The sequence below is a fragment of the Macaca fascicularis genome, chromosome 17, assembly GCF_037993035.2.
Source record: "Macaca fascicularis isolate 582-1 chromosome 17, T2T-MFA8v1.1".
Classification (NCBI taxonomy): Eukaryota; Metazoa; Chordata; class Mammalia; order Primates; family Cercopithecidae; genus Macaca; species Macaca fascicularis.
This window is the reverse complement of record NC_088391.1, coordinates 68,056,411-68,076,390: the sequence shown is the minus strand read 5'-3', so window position 1 is coordinate 68,076,390 and position 19,980 is coordinate 68,056,411. Positions and strand designations below refer to the sequence as shown.

The following is a 19,980-nucleotide window of genomic DNA, read 5'->3' as shown; positions in this document are numbered from 1 at the left end:
CATTTCTTAAGTCTCTAAGTAACAAAGTATACCTGTTCATTGTATTAATCATTGAACCTGCAAAGTGCGTTAATCATTGAATTTGGAGTTTTGAGAGATAATTTTTATAGTTAAGTACATTTGCAATAATTTCTATCTAATATTCAGATTCTAAATTCTTAATAGACTTCAGAATAACCATTTATTTTTGTAAATAAATTACATTCAGTTTGTCTGAGAGTCTGGGACTTTCTTGTTAATCTAATGTAACATATGGAAATGTCTTATTTTAGCCTATGTGTGATAACCATGATGATGGTGAAACAGCAGCAATCATTTTATGCAATGTCTGTGGAAATTTATGTACAGACTGTGACCGATTCCTTCACCTTCATCGAAGAACCAAAACTCATCAAAGACAGGTGAAGATTTTTGTCTCTGGAGCATAAAATATGTTCAGTGAATTTTGAAATAAATGTGTGTCGAAGAGGCTTGGTGTTGTAGGGGGAGAAAGTGGACTTCGGAATCAAAGACCTTGGTTGAGTTCACAGCTGTCTCACTTACCATCTATAAATAGCAAGTTGTTTTATGTTTAGAAATACTTAATTTCTCCATTTATAAAAAAGGGACTGCTGTGAAGATTAAAGAGAAAATTGGAAATATTCAAAACTTCTTAGGGTACTTAAATGAAAGCCATTATTATTATTGAATAATTAAATTTTATACTCTCCCTTTCAGTGTGATAAATAAGCATATTTTTCCCTGTTCTTTAATGAAATAATAGGTCTTCAAAGAAGAAGAAGAAGCTATAAAGGTTGACCTTCATGAAGGTTGTGGTAGAACCAAATTGTTCTGGTTGATGGCACTAGCAGATTCTAAAACAATGAAGGCAATGGTGGAATTCCGAGAACACACAGGTAAAAGGTTTAAAGATTAAGCCTCGCCTTTAAAACTCACAAAAAAGATTAAACCATGCTGACTGATTATAACTAAACTGTGAATAATTTTGAGTGATATTCTGATGTTTAATTATGACATCATTGTTCACTGTCTACGTTATTATATTTACTAAATATATAGTGTTCTATGGTGGAGAGAGCATTAGACCAAAAGTCAAAAAACCTGATATGCCACTAACTAGCTGTGTGGCCTCGAGCACGTCACTTAACCTCTCTGGAACTCATTGACTTCATTTATAAAGTGAGAGGGTCACAACTAATGGGGCACCATAGATAAAATAGATTTCTCCTGATAATTCCCTTCTAGTTCTGCTAGTTGTTGCCCCACAATAAAAATTGCTGTACTTGTTGATCACTAAGATCTCTATTTATTATAAAGTTGTATGATTTCATGATATTTTTAGAGATTTTTGTAGACCTAATGCTTCTGAAGGTTTTGTGAATGGTACTGTTTCATTGATAGCAATAAAGTAATTAACAAAAATGAATAAACATTAAACAAAAAGTAACTTATGTATGTTAAATGTATTTTTATCTCTAAAACATAGTTTTCATTTTGCTGTTTTTCTAAAGTAAATCTTGTATATTCCTAGTTCAAAGTTATGTTGAATCTTACAAATTCTCAGTTTTCAGCACATCTGCAGTCTGTCATTTGACTGACACAAACTTCCAATGTTGGAGTTAGGTGTAAATCTGAATCAATTGAATTCTAGGGTGACTTTTCATGCTGCAAAGGCATGACCTTCTTTTCTTATAGCTGATTTCTTCCTCCTATAATCTGTCAGTGCTGTATATTACATTAATAAATGTTCTAATGTCAAACCATCCTTGTAGTCATGATATAAACTATCCTTTTTAAATAGATTTTTCTGTAAATATTGCTGAATTCAATAATTGATATTAATTATAGTTAGATTTTTATATCTGTGTTTAAAAATCAGCTTGGTCTGTAATTTTCAAACCTTCACATTCTTTTTCTTATTGCTCTGTTCTTGTTTTATGGATTCTGTTTCTTCTTTAAGTATTTCAAACATATTTAAATTCCTTTTCAAATTGCAGAGTTCCTGAGGTAGGAATTCTGTTTTTCAAGTTTCATACTCTGATGATAGGCTTTATACTATGCCTTATAATTTTGTTATATAAAGATACTTAAAGATTTCCCTAACTTCTGTGTAGTTTTATTTAATTTTTGGGTTTTTTTTTATGGTATTGTGCATTTGGAGTCAGGGGCTTGTCACATCTTCTCAGTCTGGTAACTTGACTAGAAGTCTAGTCTGTTTCTTTCACTGAAAAAAATATGTTAGTCAAGAATGTGTTTGGCTTCAGATAGGTCTTTAATTTCTTTTTTGTGTGTGTCATTATTTACTTTATAATTAGGACAACTTAGAAACCTTCCGTTCTAAAACTGTCAGGCTGATTTACCAAGGATAGCAACTGATATAAACCTAGTTTGCTTTTTAAAATTTAGTTCTGTTAAAATATGTGGAAAACATATCCATCAGAAGGATTTTTATTTTTCTGCTTGAACCTAGGCAAACCCACCACGAGTAGCTCAGAAGCATGTCGCTTCTGTGGTTCCAGGAGTGGAACAGAGTTATCTGCTGTTGGCAGTGTTTGTTCTGATGCAGATTGCCAGGTGAGTATATAGTGACACAGGCTATCCCATTGAGCAATGGTCCATGTTCCCCTGTGACACCTTTACTTCACATAGATAAGAGTTATAGCTCAGCATCACTTCAGCGTCCTAAATGAATGTATTACCTATGTGAAGCGTCAAATGCATTACCAAAGTTGGAGAATGGGTCAAATAAAGCTCTCAAGCCCAAACCACACTCTTTTTGTGTGTTTCTGTTACCATGATCATATGTATTTAATATTTACTTTTGTATTAGAAACAGTTAAAAATTTATGAACTATATTTCCTTTATCCCTTACACACATTATTCACTTATTTCCTTAAAATACATTTTCAACATCTAAAAGTTCTTTAGTCCTGAACATATATAAACATATTCTATGTTGTCCAAATGTTTTTGGTTTCTCAATTCATTTAATAAGAATGTGGATATGCTCAGAGAGTGAGAGGTACCTTTTAAAAAAAAAAACAAAAAAAAAACACGTTTTGGTGATGCAGGGAGTGGTGACTGGGAAATCATACGTTGGGGAGCTTTTTTTTTTTTTTTTTTTTTTGAGACAAGAGTTTGGCTCTGTCGCCCAGGCTGCAGTACAGTGGTGTGATCTCGGCTCACTGCAACCTCCGCCTCCCGGGTTCAAGTGATTCTCCTGCCTCAGCCTCCTGAGTAGCTGGGATTACAGGCGCGCGCCACCATGCCTGGTTAATTTTTGTATTTTTAGTAGAGACAGGGTTTCACCATGTTGGTCAGGCTGGTCTCAAACTCCTGACCTCGTGATCTGCCCACCTCAGCCTCACAAAGTGCTGGGATTACAGGTGTAAGCCACGACTCCCAGCCAGGAACTTTTTGCTTCATATCTGTGCATGATAACAAAGATGAAATTATAATTCACTTATCAGCATTCCCTTTATAGAGAGTGGCATCTTTTAAAAATCTCATCAAAAAAACCAGACTTTGTTAAGAAACCTAATTTATATTCAAACAAAGATTAGAAATAACTTTACTTTGTTGTTACTTGGCCTGCATAGATACTTCCTGTGGGAAAATAATCTGTGGAAATTTATATAATAAGGAAAATTACCAGAATGTGTGCCTTTTTAAATACTTGTGTAACATTGTAATTCATCTTTAACAGGAATATGCCAAGATAGCCTGTAGTAAGACGCATCCTTGTGGCCATCCATGCGGGGGTGTTAAAAACGAAGAGCACTGTCTGCCCTGTCTACACGGCTGTGACAAAAGTGCCACAAGCCTGAAGCAAGATGCCGATGACATGTGTATGATATGTTTCACCGAAGCGCTCTCAGCAGCACCAGCCATTCAGGTTGCCTCAGCTTTTAAAGTATTGAATGTATCCAGACATTAACATGGGGAATATATTTGTCAAATAAACAGTTGATTGAGGCCGGGCGCGGTGGCTTACGCCTGTAATCTCGGCACTTTGGGAGGCCGAGGCGGGCAGATCACAAGGTCAGGAGATCGAGATGATCCTGGCTAACACAGTGAAACCTCGTCTCTACTAAAAATACAAAAAAAAAAAAAAAAACTAGCTGGGCGTGGTGGCGGGCGCCTGTAGTCCCAGCTACTCGAGAGGCTGAAGCAGGAGAATGGCATGAACCTGGGAGATGGAGCTTGCAGTGAGCCGAGATCATGCCACTGCCCTCCAGCCAGGGCAACACAACCAGACTCAGTCTCAAAAAAAAAAAAAAAAAGTTGATTGAAAATTTTTTTTTATATCGCTAGGCAGAAGTGTTCTTTTAATCTGTGCATCTGCCAGGCTAATGAGGAGTAAATTCTGCCTCTTTATGCTGTGCTTCCTATGTTGCATGCTCAGCATTAGTTTGTGAATTTGTGTGAGCCTCTATAATCAACAGAATGTATAAAATGTTCAGGGGGGATTATTAGATTATCCCCCAATAGCTAAGGCTCTTCTTAATTTCCAAAATCCAGAATGGTATTTTTACAACATTATATAATTGATCTATACATAATGATAAATACTTTTATACATGTATAAGTTACTGTGCACTCAATAAGTTTTTTTAACTTTTACCCGTTGCTTATATTTTCAGTTCTCATGATTCCAAGATAATAATAGTCTCCAAAACAAAATCATAAATCAGTAATTTCTTCTTCTTTCTGTGAGATACAAAATTGAATAATTTTACATTTTTTCCTAACTTGGCTTACTTTATGTAGGTGGCATTAATATATGAATGGTAAAAAAGTAGGAGAAGCCGAAGGCCTAGTTAGTAGTGTCCCAATTTACTATAATGAAATTTAGTAAATAATAATGTCCCAATTTCAGTGTCCCATTGAATTTTCATTATAGCAAATTTCTTGATTTTTCTCTTACCTTCTTTAAGTAGTGCCTTGCATTAAATAATCTCCCAGTCACTCAATTGTTTATCATTATTATATTTGCTTATGTCCTTTTCTTTTCTTTCTTTAAGCTGGATTGTAGTCACGTATTCCACTTACAGTGCTGTCGGCGAGTTTTAGAAAATCGATGGCTTGGCCCAAGGATAACATTTGGATTTATATCTTGTCCCATTTGTAAGGTATGGAAAGAATCTGAAATCGTGTACTTTCTTTTTCTTTTGTTCTTTCTTTTCACCTTTCAAAATAAACATATGTCAGCATTTCTTGGTTTCCTCTCCAGTTTACGTTTTACACACCAGTCACTAGCAATTTCTTCCATTCTCATTCATGTGGAATGAGAGAGATAGAAACAGAGAGAATATAATCTCTCTGTTATAATGCATCTCAAAACAGTAATTGTCCATTTAAAACTGATTACACTCTGTTAAACATATTACATGAAAAAGTTCATTTAAACATCCTGATGCATTAAGGGGCATGCATCTCTACTCAGACCACCAGAGAGGTCAGTTGACATAACATGACAACGACTACTAAAAAGAATGATCCTCTGGTGTTTGTAAAAACTGATACCTGTCCGGGCGCCGTGGCTCAAGCCTGTAATCCCAGCACTTTGGGAGGCCGAGACGGGCGGATCACGAGGTCAGGAGATCGAGACCATCCTGGCTAACACGGTGAAACCTCGTCTCTACTAAAAAATACAAAAAACTAGCCGGGCGAGGTGGCGGGCGCCTGTAGTCCCAGCTACTCGGGAGGCTGAGGCAGGAGAATGGTCTAAACCCGGGAGGCGGAGCTTGCAGTGAGCTGAGATCCGGCCACTGCACCCCAGCCTGGGCGACAGAGCAAGACTCTGTCTCAAAAAAAAAAAAAAAACTGATACCTGCCATTAAAGAGTGAAATTGGAACCCTCAGTACCACTAGAACAGATTCTTTTAGAGCTTAGTTAAAACAAGGAGAAAGTTCTTGGCATTTTGACACGTTTCTACAAAGGTAGTCAGCAAGTAGGAAGTTGTTTTGGCAAGCTAATAATGATTAACAAAAAGCTCTTTTTAAAGAGTGTGGCAGCATTTTCCCTATTAATTCATCTTTCCTTTTTGTTCTATTAAGCTGTTCCTATTTTCTTATCTTCATATTTGCAAACTAATATGAAGAGTATAATATGGAAAGACTTAGTACAATCATTGTCTAGATAGACTGAGGAATAATCAAAAAGATTGTAGTATTTTGCTCTCCCCTCTCATATGTTGCCGCAAATATTAATAGATACATGAAGGTTTTATAGCAAATACTACCTGTTCACTTCTGTCACCTGGCATTCTGCCTTCCCCTCAAGGAAGCATTACACACACACACACACACACAGACAGCGTGTCTTATTTGTGGCAGCAAGGTAACTTTATTTCCACAATAGCTAGGGCAACAGGAGATATATTTCAGACTCAGGAAATATAAAGCTAATAAAATGGAATTTTCATTCTCTGTGTCCCGTTTGCCCCATTTTCCCTGCTCTTGGGAAAATATGGGCTTCTAAAGACTTTACAGGGTGTTTTTCAAATGACATTTTATTTAGAATATGTGTGCTGTGTGGTTATCTTCTAGCACAATGCTTGGCACTTAGGTGCATAGTAAGTATGTGTTGAGTTGATTGATAAATGATTCTTCTAAAGGATGTTCATTTTTTATTGCAGAACAAAATTAATCACATAGTACTAAAAGACCTACTTGATCCAATAAAAGAACTCTATGAGGATGTCAGAAGAAAAGCCTTAATGAGATTGGAATATGAAGGTCTGCATAAGAGTGAAGCTATCACAACTCCTGGTGTGAGGTTTTATAATGACCCAGCTGGCTATGCAATGAATCGATATGCATATTATGTCTGCTACAAATGCAGAAAGGTATGCTATAAATTATACTGAGAAGTTTTAAAAACTAGAGCTTACCTATATGATTAAGAATTCAAATTGTACAGTGATATCTAATTATTCCATCTTACGCCTGAAGTTAAAAATAAGATAGCTTGGTACAATGTTTCCCAATGTTTCCAGTAAAACTAGTTTACTTAACTTGTTTGGGGATTCTTTATTTAACCTGAACAAACTTTTGGAGACATGCAGTATTTCTGTATACAAGCCACTTCCCATCAGTAATAACCTGTTTGCCCAGGGCAATTCCTTCTCTAATAAACTTCTCTCACTTGACTCTGCTAACCATTCCTTCCTTAAAACTCTTAATTCCTTAGCTTCCAGGACAGCACTCTCTTTTTCTGTCCTCCTTCCTTCCTGGTCGATTATCTTTAACTACTTCTTTTTTTTTTTTTTTTAACCTACCCCTTACATATTTGTTTTCCCAGAGCTCCGTTCTTGGCTACTTAATAAATACTTCTTACCTTGAGTGACCTCTTTTACATCTATACCTTCACCACGTATACCTTTATGACCTTCCAAAATTGTTGAGATTTAGTTACAAATATCCAACTGTGTACCAGACATTTGAATCTTTCACACATACTTCAGAGTTCACGTGTCAGGTATTATATTCATCAATCTTGGCCGGGCACAGTGGCTTACACGTGTAATCCCAGCACTTTGGGAGGCCAAGGTAGGCGGATTTCTTGAGCTCAGGAGTTTGAGACCACCCAGGGCAAGATGGCAAAACCCCATCTCTACAAAAACTACAAAATTTAGACAGGTAGGTTGGCATGTACCTGCAGTCTCAGCTACTTGGGGGACTGAAGCAGGGGAATCGCTTGAGTCCAGGGGGTTGAGGCTGCAATGAGCTGTGTTCATGCCACTGCAGTCCAGCCTGGGTGACACAGTGAGACCCTGTCTCAAAAAAAAAAAAAAAATGACTTTACCAGTCTCTGATCTTTATTGACAAAATCCTATCAATTCTGTCTCCAGATCTCTCTTGAGTCCTTTTTTCTTTCCATTACATCTCCAGCAAACCTAATCATTTTCCTTGGTAATTACAGTAGCCTTCTTCCTGAGCTTGGGTGTAGAACCCGTAATTCCTCCATTGCATCCCTTACACTGCTGCTAATTAATACTTCTAGATCTGAAATCTAATTGTATCATTTTTCTACTATAATACCGTAGCCCAGTCTCCCTCTCCAGTCTCATCTCCGAAGGTGCTATCATTTGCTCTACATTTGCTACAACATACCAAATAACTTGCATTTCCCATACTCAGCCCTGTCTGCCCACCCACTGACACCCCCCTGCCATTGCACAGTCCGTTGCTGTTCAAAGGATGCTCTTCCCTACCTCCACCTACAAATTTTACTCTGACCTGGCACCCCCAGCCCCATACACACATGCTGTCATGCAGAGCCTAATCTGTCTTGTCATACCTCAGCCTTCAGCTCAGGTTTCACCTCCTCTGTAACATGCCTCCATCTCACTTCCATCAACACCACCACATGATTTTGGTATCTTGCAGGCGTCTAGCATAGTACCACTTATTCTGCATTGTGACTACTGGACCACTTATCTCTCTGCCCCACTTGATAAGTTCCTTGAGTAGCATAGTACTGCCTATTCTGCATCATGACTACCACTTATCACTCTGCACCACTTGATAAGTTCCTTGAGGACACAGACTATGTTTTTTCATTTTTCCATCTCTAGTACTTGGCACTTATTAGATACAGAGTTAAGTGGAGAGTGAATAAATGAGTGAACGAATGACTACATGAGAAAGATGCATAGTCCCCCAGTGTAGCCAAAAGAAAATACAGGATGAATGGATGTCTGAGTAGCGAGATGATAGCTAGAAAGGCAGATAGATACGTGCACACCCAATAGTGTACATTTATGAAACTTGTATTGTTACAAATAACAAAATAGTATTTCTGTGCGTTTCATGTACTAAACATTATAAATGAATATTGTGCTATTTCAGAGGAGCAATCAAATGTTTAGGAAGCCAAGCAGAGGATATAGAAAAGTGAAACAGCTGGAGTAAGCAGTCCCCAGGACAAACCAAAATACTTCCAGGGTTAGGTTTAGCTGGTGAACGACCGTTTATAACCTCTGCATCAGTGGATCCTGTCTTTGAACCTGTTTTTCTAGTATAAGTAATAGATTTATATTGACTCAGTTTGTTTATTCCCAATCCGGACATAGCTTTTTCACTACGAGACATGATGTGCATGCAAATTGTCCCAGTTCCTTGGTGTCACTTATTCTCTGCCCAGGGCAAAATACAGATAAATCACCCATCATGATATTTTTATTTATTCATGATAATTTTATTTATTCAAATTCTATTCAATTGTCTCTATTGGAAATTGTTGAGTTCCTGCCTATTGCATAACTTTATAACTATGAGCAGTATTGTGAATAGAATTACCAAATTTGCCTTTTTTTTTTTTTTTTTTTTTTTGAGATGGGGTCTCACGTTTTACCCAGGCTGGAGTGCAGTGGCATGATCTCAGCTCACTGCAGCCTCCACCTCCTGGGCTCAAACAAGCCTTCCACCTGTGGCTCCTGAGTAGCTGGGACCACAGGTCCACACCACCACACCTGGCTAATTTGTTTGCTTGTTTGTATTTTTGATAGAGATGGGTTTTGCCATGTTGCCCGGGCTGGTCTTGAACTCCTGAGCTCAAGGAATCTGTCTGCCTCACCCTCCCAAAGTGCTGGGATTACAGGTGTGAGCCACCATGCCCAGCCTGCCTTTCCTTCTTAAAAAATGTGTGATCAGAAGATGCTTAAAAGTACTTTTTTCTTTCCCATTAGCCTTGGAATTATGATTCTATACTAATTACTTTTGCAGTATTATAAATTGAGAATTGCTAAGCATATTTATTAAAATAGTAGAAGGGAATATATATTTTAACATTTCAAAATGAGAAAAGTTTCTCAAACTTGACCCTGAAAAAAGCATACCTTTTACTACTTAACATTCTGTTGATACTTATTTGGAATATTATGCTTTTTTGTCATTTTGTTTTAATAGGACAATGTATCTCCCTACTTTAAACGTGAATCCATTTGAGAATCGAAATAGCTTTAGGCCAGGCATGGTGGCTCATGCCAATAATCCCAGCATTTTGGGAGGCCAAGGCAGGAGGATCACCTGAGCCCAGGAATTTGAGACCAGCCTGGGCAGCATAGGGAGACCCTGTCTCTACAGATAATTAAACAATTAGCCAGGCATGGTGGTGTGCACCTATGATCCTAGCTACTCAGGAGGTTGAGTTGGGCGGATCGCCTGAGCCCGAGAGGTTGAGGCTATAGGGAGCCATGATTGTGCCACTGTGCTCCAGCCTGGGCAACAGAGTGAGACCCTGTCTCAAAGAAACAGAGAGAGAGGAGGAAGAGGAGAAGAGAAGGGGAGGAAGGGAAGGAGGGAAGTAAGGAAGGGAAGGAAGGAGGGGAAGAAAGAAAAAGAAGAAATAGTTTTATTTTTTACCCTGATCCACCCTACATACAGTCAGCAATATGGGCATGTACTTGGCATTTCAAGGGATGGTCTAGTAGATATTAGTATTTTCTAAAACCCCTTGATCTGACTTTCACTATGCCCATACTGTATCTCCCATGCCAGAGTTTTATTTTTTCCTGCTGTAATCTAGATGTGTTTTCTCCACAGGCATATTTTGGTGGTGAAGCTCGCTGTGATGCTGAGGCTGGACAGGGAGATGATTATGATCCCAGAGAGCTCATTTGTGGTGCCTGTTCTGATGTTTCCAGGGCTCAGGTAGGCAAGACATTGTATTAGAAACAACAGTTTAGAAATGTTAAATAATATTTTTTTTAAACAATAATATGGTGGGAATATAAATCAGGCTTTTCTCCTCAGTATTTTCTGATATTTGTTCAGTGTTGTATAATTTTTCACATTATTTCATATATATTATTACCTTTGGGTAATTATTTTATAATTTTGTCTTCCATGAAATGATCACCATAGTTAAACAATGTAATAAATTTACTTATTTTCTTAGTTTCTTAAACCTGCAGTGAAACTTTTAGGTTTTCCCCTCTTCAGTGAAATATTCCCAGTATATCTGTGAGATTATGAGAGAGGTTAATTTCATTAATTTTCAGTTTGACAGGCCATAAAACATTCATAAAGAAATTAAGTAGCTTGCTTATTAAATCAGATAGATTATGATGGAAATGGGATTAGAACTTGGATCTTTGTCCAGACCTTTTGGGCAGAGCCACATATTTATTTGTTAGTTTTCAAACGTGTATCATCAGTTTTTCAATCAATTTTTAGAGTTATGTATGCCCTCAAAATATGAATTAAGGAGCTATCTATGTATATGCCTATCTTAAGTGTGATTGAAATAGTCTCACTATGATCTTGTGTCTGTCTCTTCTCTTTTGCTATAGATGTGTCCCAAACATGGCACAGACTTTTTGGAATATAAATGTCGCTACTGCTGTTCAGTGGCTGTCTTTTTCTGTTTTGGAACAACACATTTTTGTAATGCTTGTCATGATGATTTTCAAAGAATGACTAGCATTCCTAAGGAAGAACTACCACACTGTCCTGCAGGTATGCTTTCAATGTTTTAAAATCACAATTATGATCTATATACCGTAGTTTCATGTAAACATTAATATGAACGCTCTTTGTTTCAAGTGACAGAAACTCAATTCAAACTAGTCTAAAGAAGCAGGAGGAATTCCTTGATCCTTGTAAGCATAGGACTTTCTGGGTCAAGTAGGAAGCAAGCTGATCATCGTGAGTGAGGAGTTAGCTCTGACGGAGCAGATCTCTCGGGGAGTGAGAATGCAGTCTACTAAGGATTGGTGAAAAGATGGCTGTTCAGCACTAAAAAGTCATATGAAGTTCAATATTACAAAACCATTTAAAAGGATTCAGTGGTTTTTTTTTTTTTTAATGAAGCCTGGAACCATTGCCATAGAATGAACAAATGATTTAATCTAGAATGGCTGGGAATCAGCCGTGTAGTGAGCATCAGAAAGTCAAGGGAATTAAAGAAACCACTCAGAATACAGGAAAAATGATTGTCTATGAAAAGCAGGCTGAGGGGAAAGAAGTATGAAACCAAAAAGAAGCTAAAAGTACTGGAAGAGGACAGGAAGCTGCTGGTAACAGTGAATTGGAATACCAGGCTTCACGGAAGTGAGAGAAGTGGAAGGAGAGGTCCATGCGACCATAGGAGAGAATTTTACATATGATGTATCTGAAATTAGTGAAAATACATGCACAAGTACATACAACACAATATACCGTGTTGTCAAAGCTGGAAAACACATACTGCCATCTGTTGCTTATCAGAGTGCAAGTGACAGACCTCTCTGGAAAACAGCTTGATAGTGCCTCTCAGAATTACCGGTGTGTGAACCCTTCAGCACTCCCTCTTCAGGGATATAGCTACAAATGTGAGGACAATAAAAAAGGGCAAATAAACAAGGTTATTAACTGCAGCATTGCTGTGATCATAAAAATGTATAAACAATGCTAGTATCCAGTAGGGTAGTAGCTAATATTATAAATCAGTAAAAAAAAAAAAAAAAAAAAAGGCGTTTCTGTGTGCTGATTTGGAAAGATATTTAGGAGATAGTATCAGATGAAAAAAGCAAATTAGACCGGATTGGGTGGCTGACACCTGTAATCCCAGCACTATGGGAGGGCAGGGTGGGTGGATCACTTGAGGTCAGAAGTACAAGACCAGCCTGGCCAACATGGTGAAACCCCATCTCTACTAAAAATACAAAAATTAGCCAGGCATGGTGGCGGGCACCTGTAATCCAAGCTACTTGTGAGGCTGAGGCCGGAGAATCACTTGAGCCTGAGAGGTGGAGGTTGCAGTGAGCCAAGATTGCGCCACTGCACTCCAGCCTGGGCGACAGAGCTGTTTCAAAAAAAAAAAAAGCAAATTGCAGAACAGGGTATGTAGTATGCTGCCTTTTGTAAGAGGGAAAATTAGACTATCTAGTCATATTTACATAGAGAAACCCCTGGAAAGATACTCAAGAAACTAATACTATTGATTAACTATTGGGAAAAACAAGAAAAAGATGAGGGTAGAGACCGGGGAAGTGGCTTCCAATCGTATCATTTTTAACAGTTTGATTTTAAACCATGTGAAACATATACTATCCATTTCAAAATAAGATATGTAGGGTTTTTTCAAGTATGACTACTTTTTACCATTTGCTCATGTCAAAAATTGTTTTACTGTTTCTCCTCAAATACTGTTTTTTTAAATAGAAGTAGCAGGCTTTGAAGGAAGCAAGGTCAGAATGATGTGAAGCCAAGGTTATGTAGGATAATAGACAGAATAGAGATGTGAGCCATGCATGGAGGGAGGGGATGATGTGTTGGAGATCAGCAAGTGAAGGGAGTGTGGAAAGGGCAGTATTCTAGATGACTCTAGATGACTTTAGCTTGGAGGAAGGGCAATTACTGAATGAAAGTTGTAGGTTGTGGTCTGGAAATAGGAACCAAGAGAAAGATCAGTCACACATTGTAACCATATGACTGGAGGAGCTTGGGAGATAACCAGCCTCCAGTTGAGAAAGATTTAAGGCAAGCAGTGTCTTCAGGGGAAATCTAGATTTTACTTAAAGTTTCCTCTGCCTTAAGAAACAGAAACAAGTATGCTAAAAATAAGGAAGTTAACAATGAAACAAGTTCAGAGAACTCAGTGGTGGGTAGTACCTGAGAGAGGAGGGTCAGGCTTCCCCTCATACAGTCACAGGATCAGGGCAGCCAACACAAAGGAATCACAGGAGGGAGGCAGGGGAGGAGCCAGAGTCGGCAGAAGGAAGGAATGACCTCGGTCCTGGGCATTTTCACACATGCTTTCTCAATTTTTACAACCTACGAGGAGATGGTATTATCCCTATGTTATCAAATGGAAAACTGAGGGCTAGGGAGGTTAATGAACTGGCCTAAGAAGTACACTGAGATTGAGGTATACTCTCCCAGCCTCACACATCCCTCGAACTCATCCATTCATTTAGAGAACTGGAATAGAATAAAGGAGATCCCACAGGGATATGGGTAGGGAAGATGGCCATATACAGTTTACTTAGAAGGACAGAAGAAGCAATTCTCTAACCACTCTCAACCCTGTTAATTCTAATATTTTTAGATAATCAGTCTTCATCCGTTCAAGCCGCTATAACAAAATACTGTAAACTCGGTAGCTTATGAACAGTGGAAATTTATTCTCACAGTTCTGGAGACCAGGAAGTCTAAGATCTAGGAACCAGCAGATGAGGTGTCTGGTGAGGGCCCACTTTCAGCCTCATAGGTGGCGCTTTCTTGCTGTTGTGGAAGGGCAGGGGGCCTCTCCTGGGTCACATTTATAGAACAGCACTAATCCTATTCATGGGTTCCACCCCATGACCTCATCACCTCCCACAACTCTACCTCCTAACACCATAACATTGGTGTTACTGTTGTAGTCTCAGCAGTGCACCAAGATATAATAGTCTCTCATTGTCTGAGATAATGCCCGGAGTTCTTTTTCCTATCTCCAAGATGATTAAGGAGCACAGACAGGAAGATGAGGTTAGAGCGAAAGTTTAACAAGCAAAAGAAGAAAGCTCTCTGCCAGCAGAGAAGGGGACCCAAACGGAGTGCTCCCTATGAGGCTGGGGCCCAGGGTTTTTATGGACTGGAAAGGGGAAGGAATGGGCTTAGTCTCCCTGCTGTCTTGGAGAGAGCCTGACTCAGCTGGGCCCGGGACCTTGGCCCAGGAACCCACTGGAGCCCACTGTGCCTATGCCCACAAAAGGAGAGAGCCCCCTGACTATACGAAGGACAAAGGCATTTCTTTTTTTTCTTTTTGAGGTGGAGTGTCGCTCTGTCGCCCAGGCTGGAGTGCAGTGGCGCAATCTCGGCTCACGGCAAGCTCCGCCTCCCGGGTTCACGCCATTCTCCTGCCTCAACCTCCCGAGTAGCTGGGACTACAGGCGCCCGCCACCACGCCCGGCTAATTTTTTGTACTTGTAGTAGAAACGGAGTTTCACCGTGTTAGCCAAGTTGGTCTCGATTTCCTGACCTCGTAATCTGCCCGCCTCAGCCTCCCAAAGTACTGGGATTACAGGCGTGAGCCACCGCGCCCGACCGAACAAAGGCATTTCTATCCCAGGTCTTGTCCTTTATCTGATGGAAGGTTTTTCTATCTGTGCAGCCGTGGGCATGTCTTTAGGCACAATGCCCTGTGCTAGTTCCCTCATCGGTGCCTGCAGCTTGACTTTTTTTCCCCAGGCTGCTTTTTATGTTATATGGGGATGAGGCACTGACCTGTGGACCTGGGGCTCTCCGGGGACCCTTCCCTTGCTATCTACCTAAGGCAAACTAACTCCTTTCATTAACACGTCAGTATATAAATTTGGAGGGGCACAAACACATCGAGACCATAGCATAATCCCTTTATCCATTTCTTTCTAAAATTTTTATTGACTACCTTCTTGTGCCAGGATACTTAATCTTCACAGCACCCCATGAGTTAGGTATTGCTGTGCTTGTTTTAAAGATGAGGAATCTAAGAATCAGAAAAATTAATTTTACTTCAGTTTCATATCTACAAAATGAGGATAATAGTTTCTGCCTCCTATGACTGTTAAGCAGTTAAGTAGTTGATATACTAGAACAGTGCCTCAGTAGTAAGCACTCAGATGTTTGCAGGTGTGTTCTCACTATTTTTATTTCTCACCATCATGTTGGATTATGAACACCTCGAGGATGGGAGCCATGCACTCTTCATCTTTAATCCCAAGTACCTGACAATGCCATTCATACATTAGGCATGCAGTAAATATTTGTGGAGTAAATGACTCATTTTTTTCCTTGAAAAAACCCAAGGGCTGCAGTTTGTGTCACCACCATTGATATGTTGTGTATCTGAACTAGATCTGCCATTGAGTGTCCCCATCTTGCTCACTCTCCCCCACCCACTGGTGGGGTGGACACCAATCTGCAGTGTGATTTGAAGCAGGAGCTACTGAACTTTCTAACAGGAATAGTTAACGTTCTAGCAAACCTCTGGCATCCTCCCGTGCTGACCCATCCTGGGTCTGTTCCTGCATTTGTCTGAGGTGGCACTCATTGCTACTCTCATGCCTGTTAGCTCTAACCTGAAGTTGACTTCTCTGTCTGAGATTAGCTGTCTTCAGTTTGACACTTACTTTCATGTCTTGGTCTTACTCTTATATGGAACTTACTTTTTATTCCTCTAGATCAGGCCTCAGTTTGTGGTTGTTCAGTAATAGTAGTAATAGCCAACGTTTATTGAGTATTTATACTGTGCAGGCTAAGAGCTTTATAAATGCTAGCCTTTTGTCCATCGTGGTTTCCTTATGTCAGAGATGTTTTTAACCCAGAAAAGGTAAAGTAAATGAGATGTCATTCCTCATTGATCAGTGTAAGCTCATTCCATCCAATCGCGTGATATTTTTCTCTCAAGCACAATCAGAATTTACATTTATTATTTTGAAAACTAGCTGTAGAAAACTAATGCACAGTTCCTATTCCTTCATCTACTATTAAATAGGGACTCTGCTTTCAAGTATAATAAGCCTAGCGTGTTTTCCTGACAAAGTAAGCCTCCTCGTTTCTAAAGAAACTAAAAATCTTTTTGAAATGATATGAAACCCATGACGTGAAGCACATTAATATAATAATTATCTTTTTTAAAATACTGTTTTGGGTACATTTTATACTTTGACTATTATCAACAAATTCATATCTTCCCCAAAGTGTTTTTTCCACTTTGTATTTTATAATATTGTTCATATTTTTAACCTGATCAATTTTCATTTTCCTGCTAATATCCTTCAGCTACTTTTAAAAATTACAGGAATCATTGGCCTTCCCATTTTACCAGTGTGTGCTTCCCATTTTACCAGTGTATGCTTTTTTATCAGTGAAGATAAAAGGGAAAACACGGCTTCTTTAAACTTAAATTTGTTTTTACTTATAGAATATTCTACACAAAAATCTCCCTGTTTTCTATTCAGAAAAATAATGTTCTGCCAGACTAAATTGAGGGGTTTTGTGACCTTTTTTGTTCATTGCTCTTTGTTTTAAAATGATATATCTAATGCATTCATTAATAGAAGAAGATCTGTAGCTCAAAGTGATCCTCTCTAGGCAGGATATAGTAAGAGATCCCGTCACTACTTCCATTATACATATCTCTGTTATGTTGAATTTTTTATAGTGAACATTTTTTACTTTTGTGATCAGAAGAAAAATTGCTAATTGTTATATTTGTATAACCATAGTGATGTTACTTCTTTGAATAACCTATCAGTGATTTACATTTCTATAAGATTTATATGTGTGTGTTCTTAAAACATTATTTTCCTTTGCCTCCTTCAAATTTATACAGGTCCCAAAGGCAAGCAGTTAGAAGGAACTGAATGTCCACTCCATGTTGTTCATCCACCCACTGGGGAAGAGTTTGCTCTGGGATGTGGAGTGTGCAGAAATGCCCACACTTTTTAGAACACTCAGATCCTTTGTCTACAGAGAGAAAAGTTGCCTTCATCCCCCAAGAGGATGCGGTAAAGTTTAAACTCTGCTCAGGATAAGGACGGGACCATTTTTACATCCATGAAAATGAACCATTCACAGTACAAGAAGGATGCCAAATACCATGTACATAATTCTTGCTATGGAAAGTTTCCCCATTATTTTGGTTTATCTTCTTTTGAACAAATGACATCAAACTTGTGAGGTGTTTGCATGTGGCCATTACCGTCATTGGCCTGTGAAGCATTGGACATTTATAGATAATTGATATAAAAGAATCGCCATGCCCATGGGCTAAGAACGATGCTGGCTTTCAAGCAAAAAAGAAAAATAATCATTGTTTATTGTATACTGCCTTTTTGTAATCCTGTACAATTGCATCACGGGTGGGGATAAAAAGAGGAATATTCTGGTTTATTTCCTAGACTGTTATTTAAAAAAAAAAAAAAATTGTGTTAGGACAGCATATAAATGTAATAAGTATCACACTGTATATAAAGATATCAATGTTTGTCCTGTATAAGAATTACTAAATTACAAATGCAATTTCATTTAAACTTCTAGGTTAAGTTTGAGCCTGAAATTTTAATGAAGTGCAATACTGAGTGTGCCTCATTATCTTGCAGCTGTAAACATATTGGAATGTACATGTCAATAAAACCACTGTACATTTTTATACAGTGATAAAGTCTACCACTGTGGGAGGTGTTGTTTGAGAAACAAAATTTAAACACCTTTAAGGTCTAAAAATCTAGTTTTCTTCAGAAAGAAATTTACTAACACAACACAATCAAAAATTTCATAACTGTTAGGAAAAATAAGAATAGTAATGAAGTGCAATGTTGGAATCTTGAACCCTAAGCAGATGATCATATATATATTCATAGGTAGATGTATTCATACCAAAGACAGAAGAAAACATTTAGGAAATTAATCAACTTCTATTTTAACTAGCAGCATTTTTAACTTTTATTTATTTATTTATTTATGAGACAGGGGCTTACACTGTCTCCCAGACTGGAGTACAGTGGCGTGATCTCAGCTCACTGCAGCCCCCACCTGGGCTCAAGCGATCCTCCAGCTTCAGCCCCCTGAGTAGCTGGGGCTACAGGCATGCACCAGCACCATGCCCAGCTAATTTTGTATCTTTCGTAGCGATGGGGTTTCACCATGTTGCCGAGGCTGGTCTCAAACTCCTAGGATCAAGCAATCCCCACCGTTTCAGCCTCCCAAAGTGCTAGGATTACAGGCGTGAGCCACTGCACCCAGCCCTTTTTGAACTGTATATAAAGTAATGAAATCAATAATTTTTATTCATTTTCTATAGACAACGGTGTGTTTAAGTACATCTTTTTGACACTTGAGTCACAAAATTGCCAAAGTATTGATTGTTGACTCATCATACATCAGATTAGCAAAAGTTTTTTTTGTTGTTGTTATTGTTTTTGAGACAGTCTCACTCTGCCGCCCACGCTGGAGTGCAGCGGCACCATCTCGGCTCACTGCAACCTCCGCCTCCCAGGTTCAAGCGATTCTCCTGCCTCAGCCTCCCCAATAGCTGGGACTACAGGCATGCGCCACCTCACCCAGCTAATTTTTGTATTTTTAGTAGGGATGGGATTTCACCAGGCTGGTCTTGAACTCCGACCTCAGGTGATCCGCTCGCCTCAGCCTCCCAAAGTTCTGGTATTACAGGCGTGAGCCACCACACCTGGCCAAGACTAGCAAAAGTTTTAATCACATTTTGTTCTAAATTCCAACTGTGGGAAATACAGAACTTAATTTGTCAATATAGAAATTACTGACAAATTTAATGACATTTGTGTTAAGCATTTATGATAAATTTAAATCAATCTTTGCCTTGAAGGAACTTAAAATATAAAACAAAGATCAGATCTAAGCACAGGTAACTATTTTATAGAATGTTCTAGTAAGTTTCATAAAAATATCCAAGCCAAATTCTTCAGGATTTAGGAAAAATCATTATTGTTTTGTTGTTATTGAGAGTGTAACTAAGAGGCCATTTAAGCTGCATTTTGAAGAAAAGGTAGCATTTCGAGCAGAGATGTGGAGAAAGGCATGAGAAATACCTAAGTAGGAAAATCTAGAATATGATCGAAGAACAGTAAGTATGAGTGTTCAGACTTAGGATTGACTGCAGATGTTTCCAGAAAACACAAAGCAGGTAGACTAAAGCTGTTCCTAGGTGCACCCCTAAGAAAACTGGAGGGGAGAATGCAGTGAGGCCACTGTGAGTATATTTGACTTAAACTTACAGGCCACAGGAATGGAACTAACCTTCAGAATGCCACACAGATAAGAGACTTTATGGACACTTAACAACTGTGAAGAATACCATCTTGCGTCAGTTAACTTTGCTGGCAAACCGGTCAGCTCAGTTGGTAAATTGTAGAGGAAAAGAAACAAACTATTGAGATGGCTTAGCTAAAAAGGCCATCTCAAGTTATGAAACGGATAAAAGCAACAAAGCCCTGTAGTGTATACTCACAATGACTTTAACTTATCTTCATTTATGAGGAAGCCACTTT

The 19,980-nt window shown here is 38.7% G+C and overlaps 1 protein-coding gene across 32 annotated transcripts in view; it reads left to right on the top strand.

Annotated features, from left to right (window-relative positions):
• MYCBP2 (MYC binding protein 2) overlaps positions 1-18,124 on the top strand; it is a 286,627-nt gene extending 268,503 nt beyond the window's left edge. For all 32 annotated transcript variants that reach the window (XM_074021188.1, XM_045377006.2, XM_074021199.1 and 29 more), the window contains 9 exons: positions 273-401; positions 764-896; positions 2,471-2,574; positions 3,708-3,896; positions 5,026-5,133; positions 6,643-6,852; positions 10,553-10,660; positions 11,302-11,467; positions 17,289-18,124. In XM_074021188.1, the coding sequence (XP_073877289.1) occupies positions 273-401; positions 764-896; positions 2,471-2,574; positions 3,708-3,896; positions 5,026-5,133; positions 6,643-6,852; positions 10,553-10,660; positions 11,302-11,467; positions 17,289-17,404 (1,263 nt within the window). In that variant the 3' untranslated portion in view covers positions 17,405-18,124. The remainder of the gene's footprint in view (positions 1-272; positions 402-763; positions 897-2,470; positions 2,575-3,707; positions 3,897-5,025; positions 5,134-6,642; positions 6,853-10,552; positions 10,661-11,301; positions 11,468-17,288) is intronic.
• Positions 18,125-19,980: the final 1,856 nt, after the last annotated feature.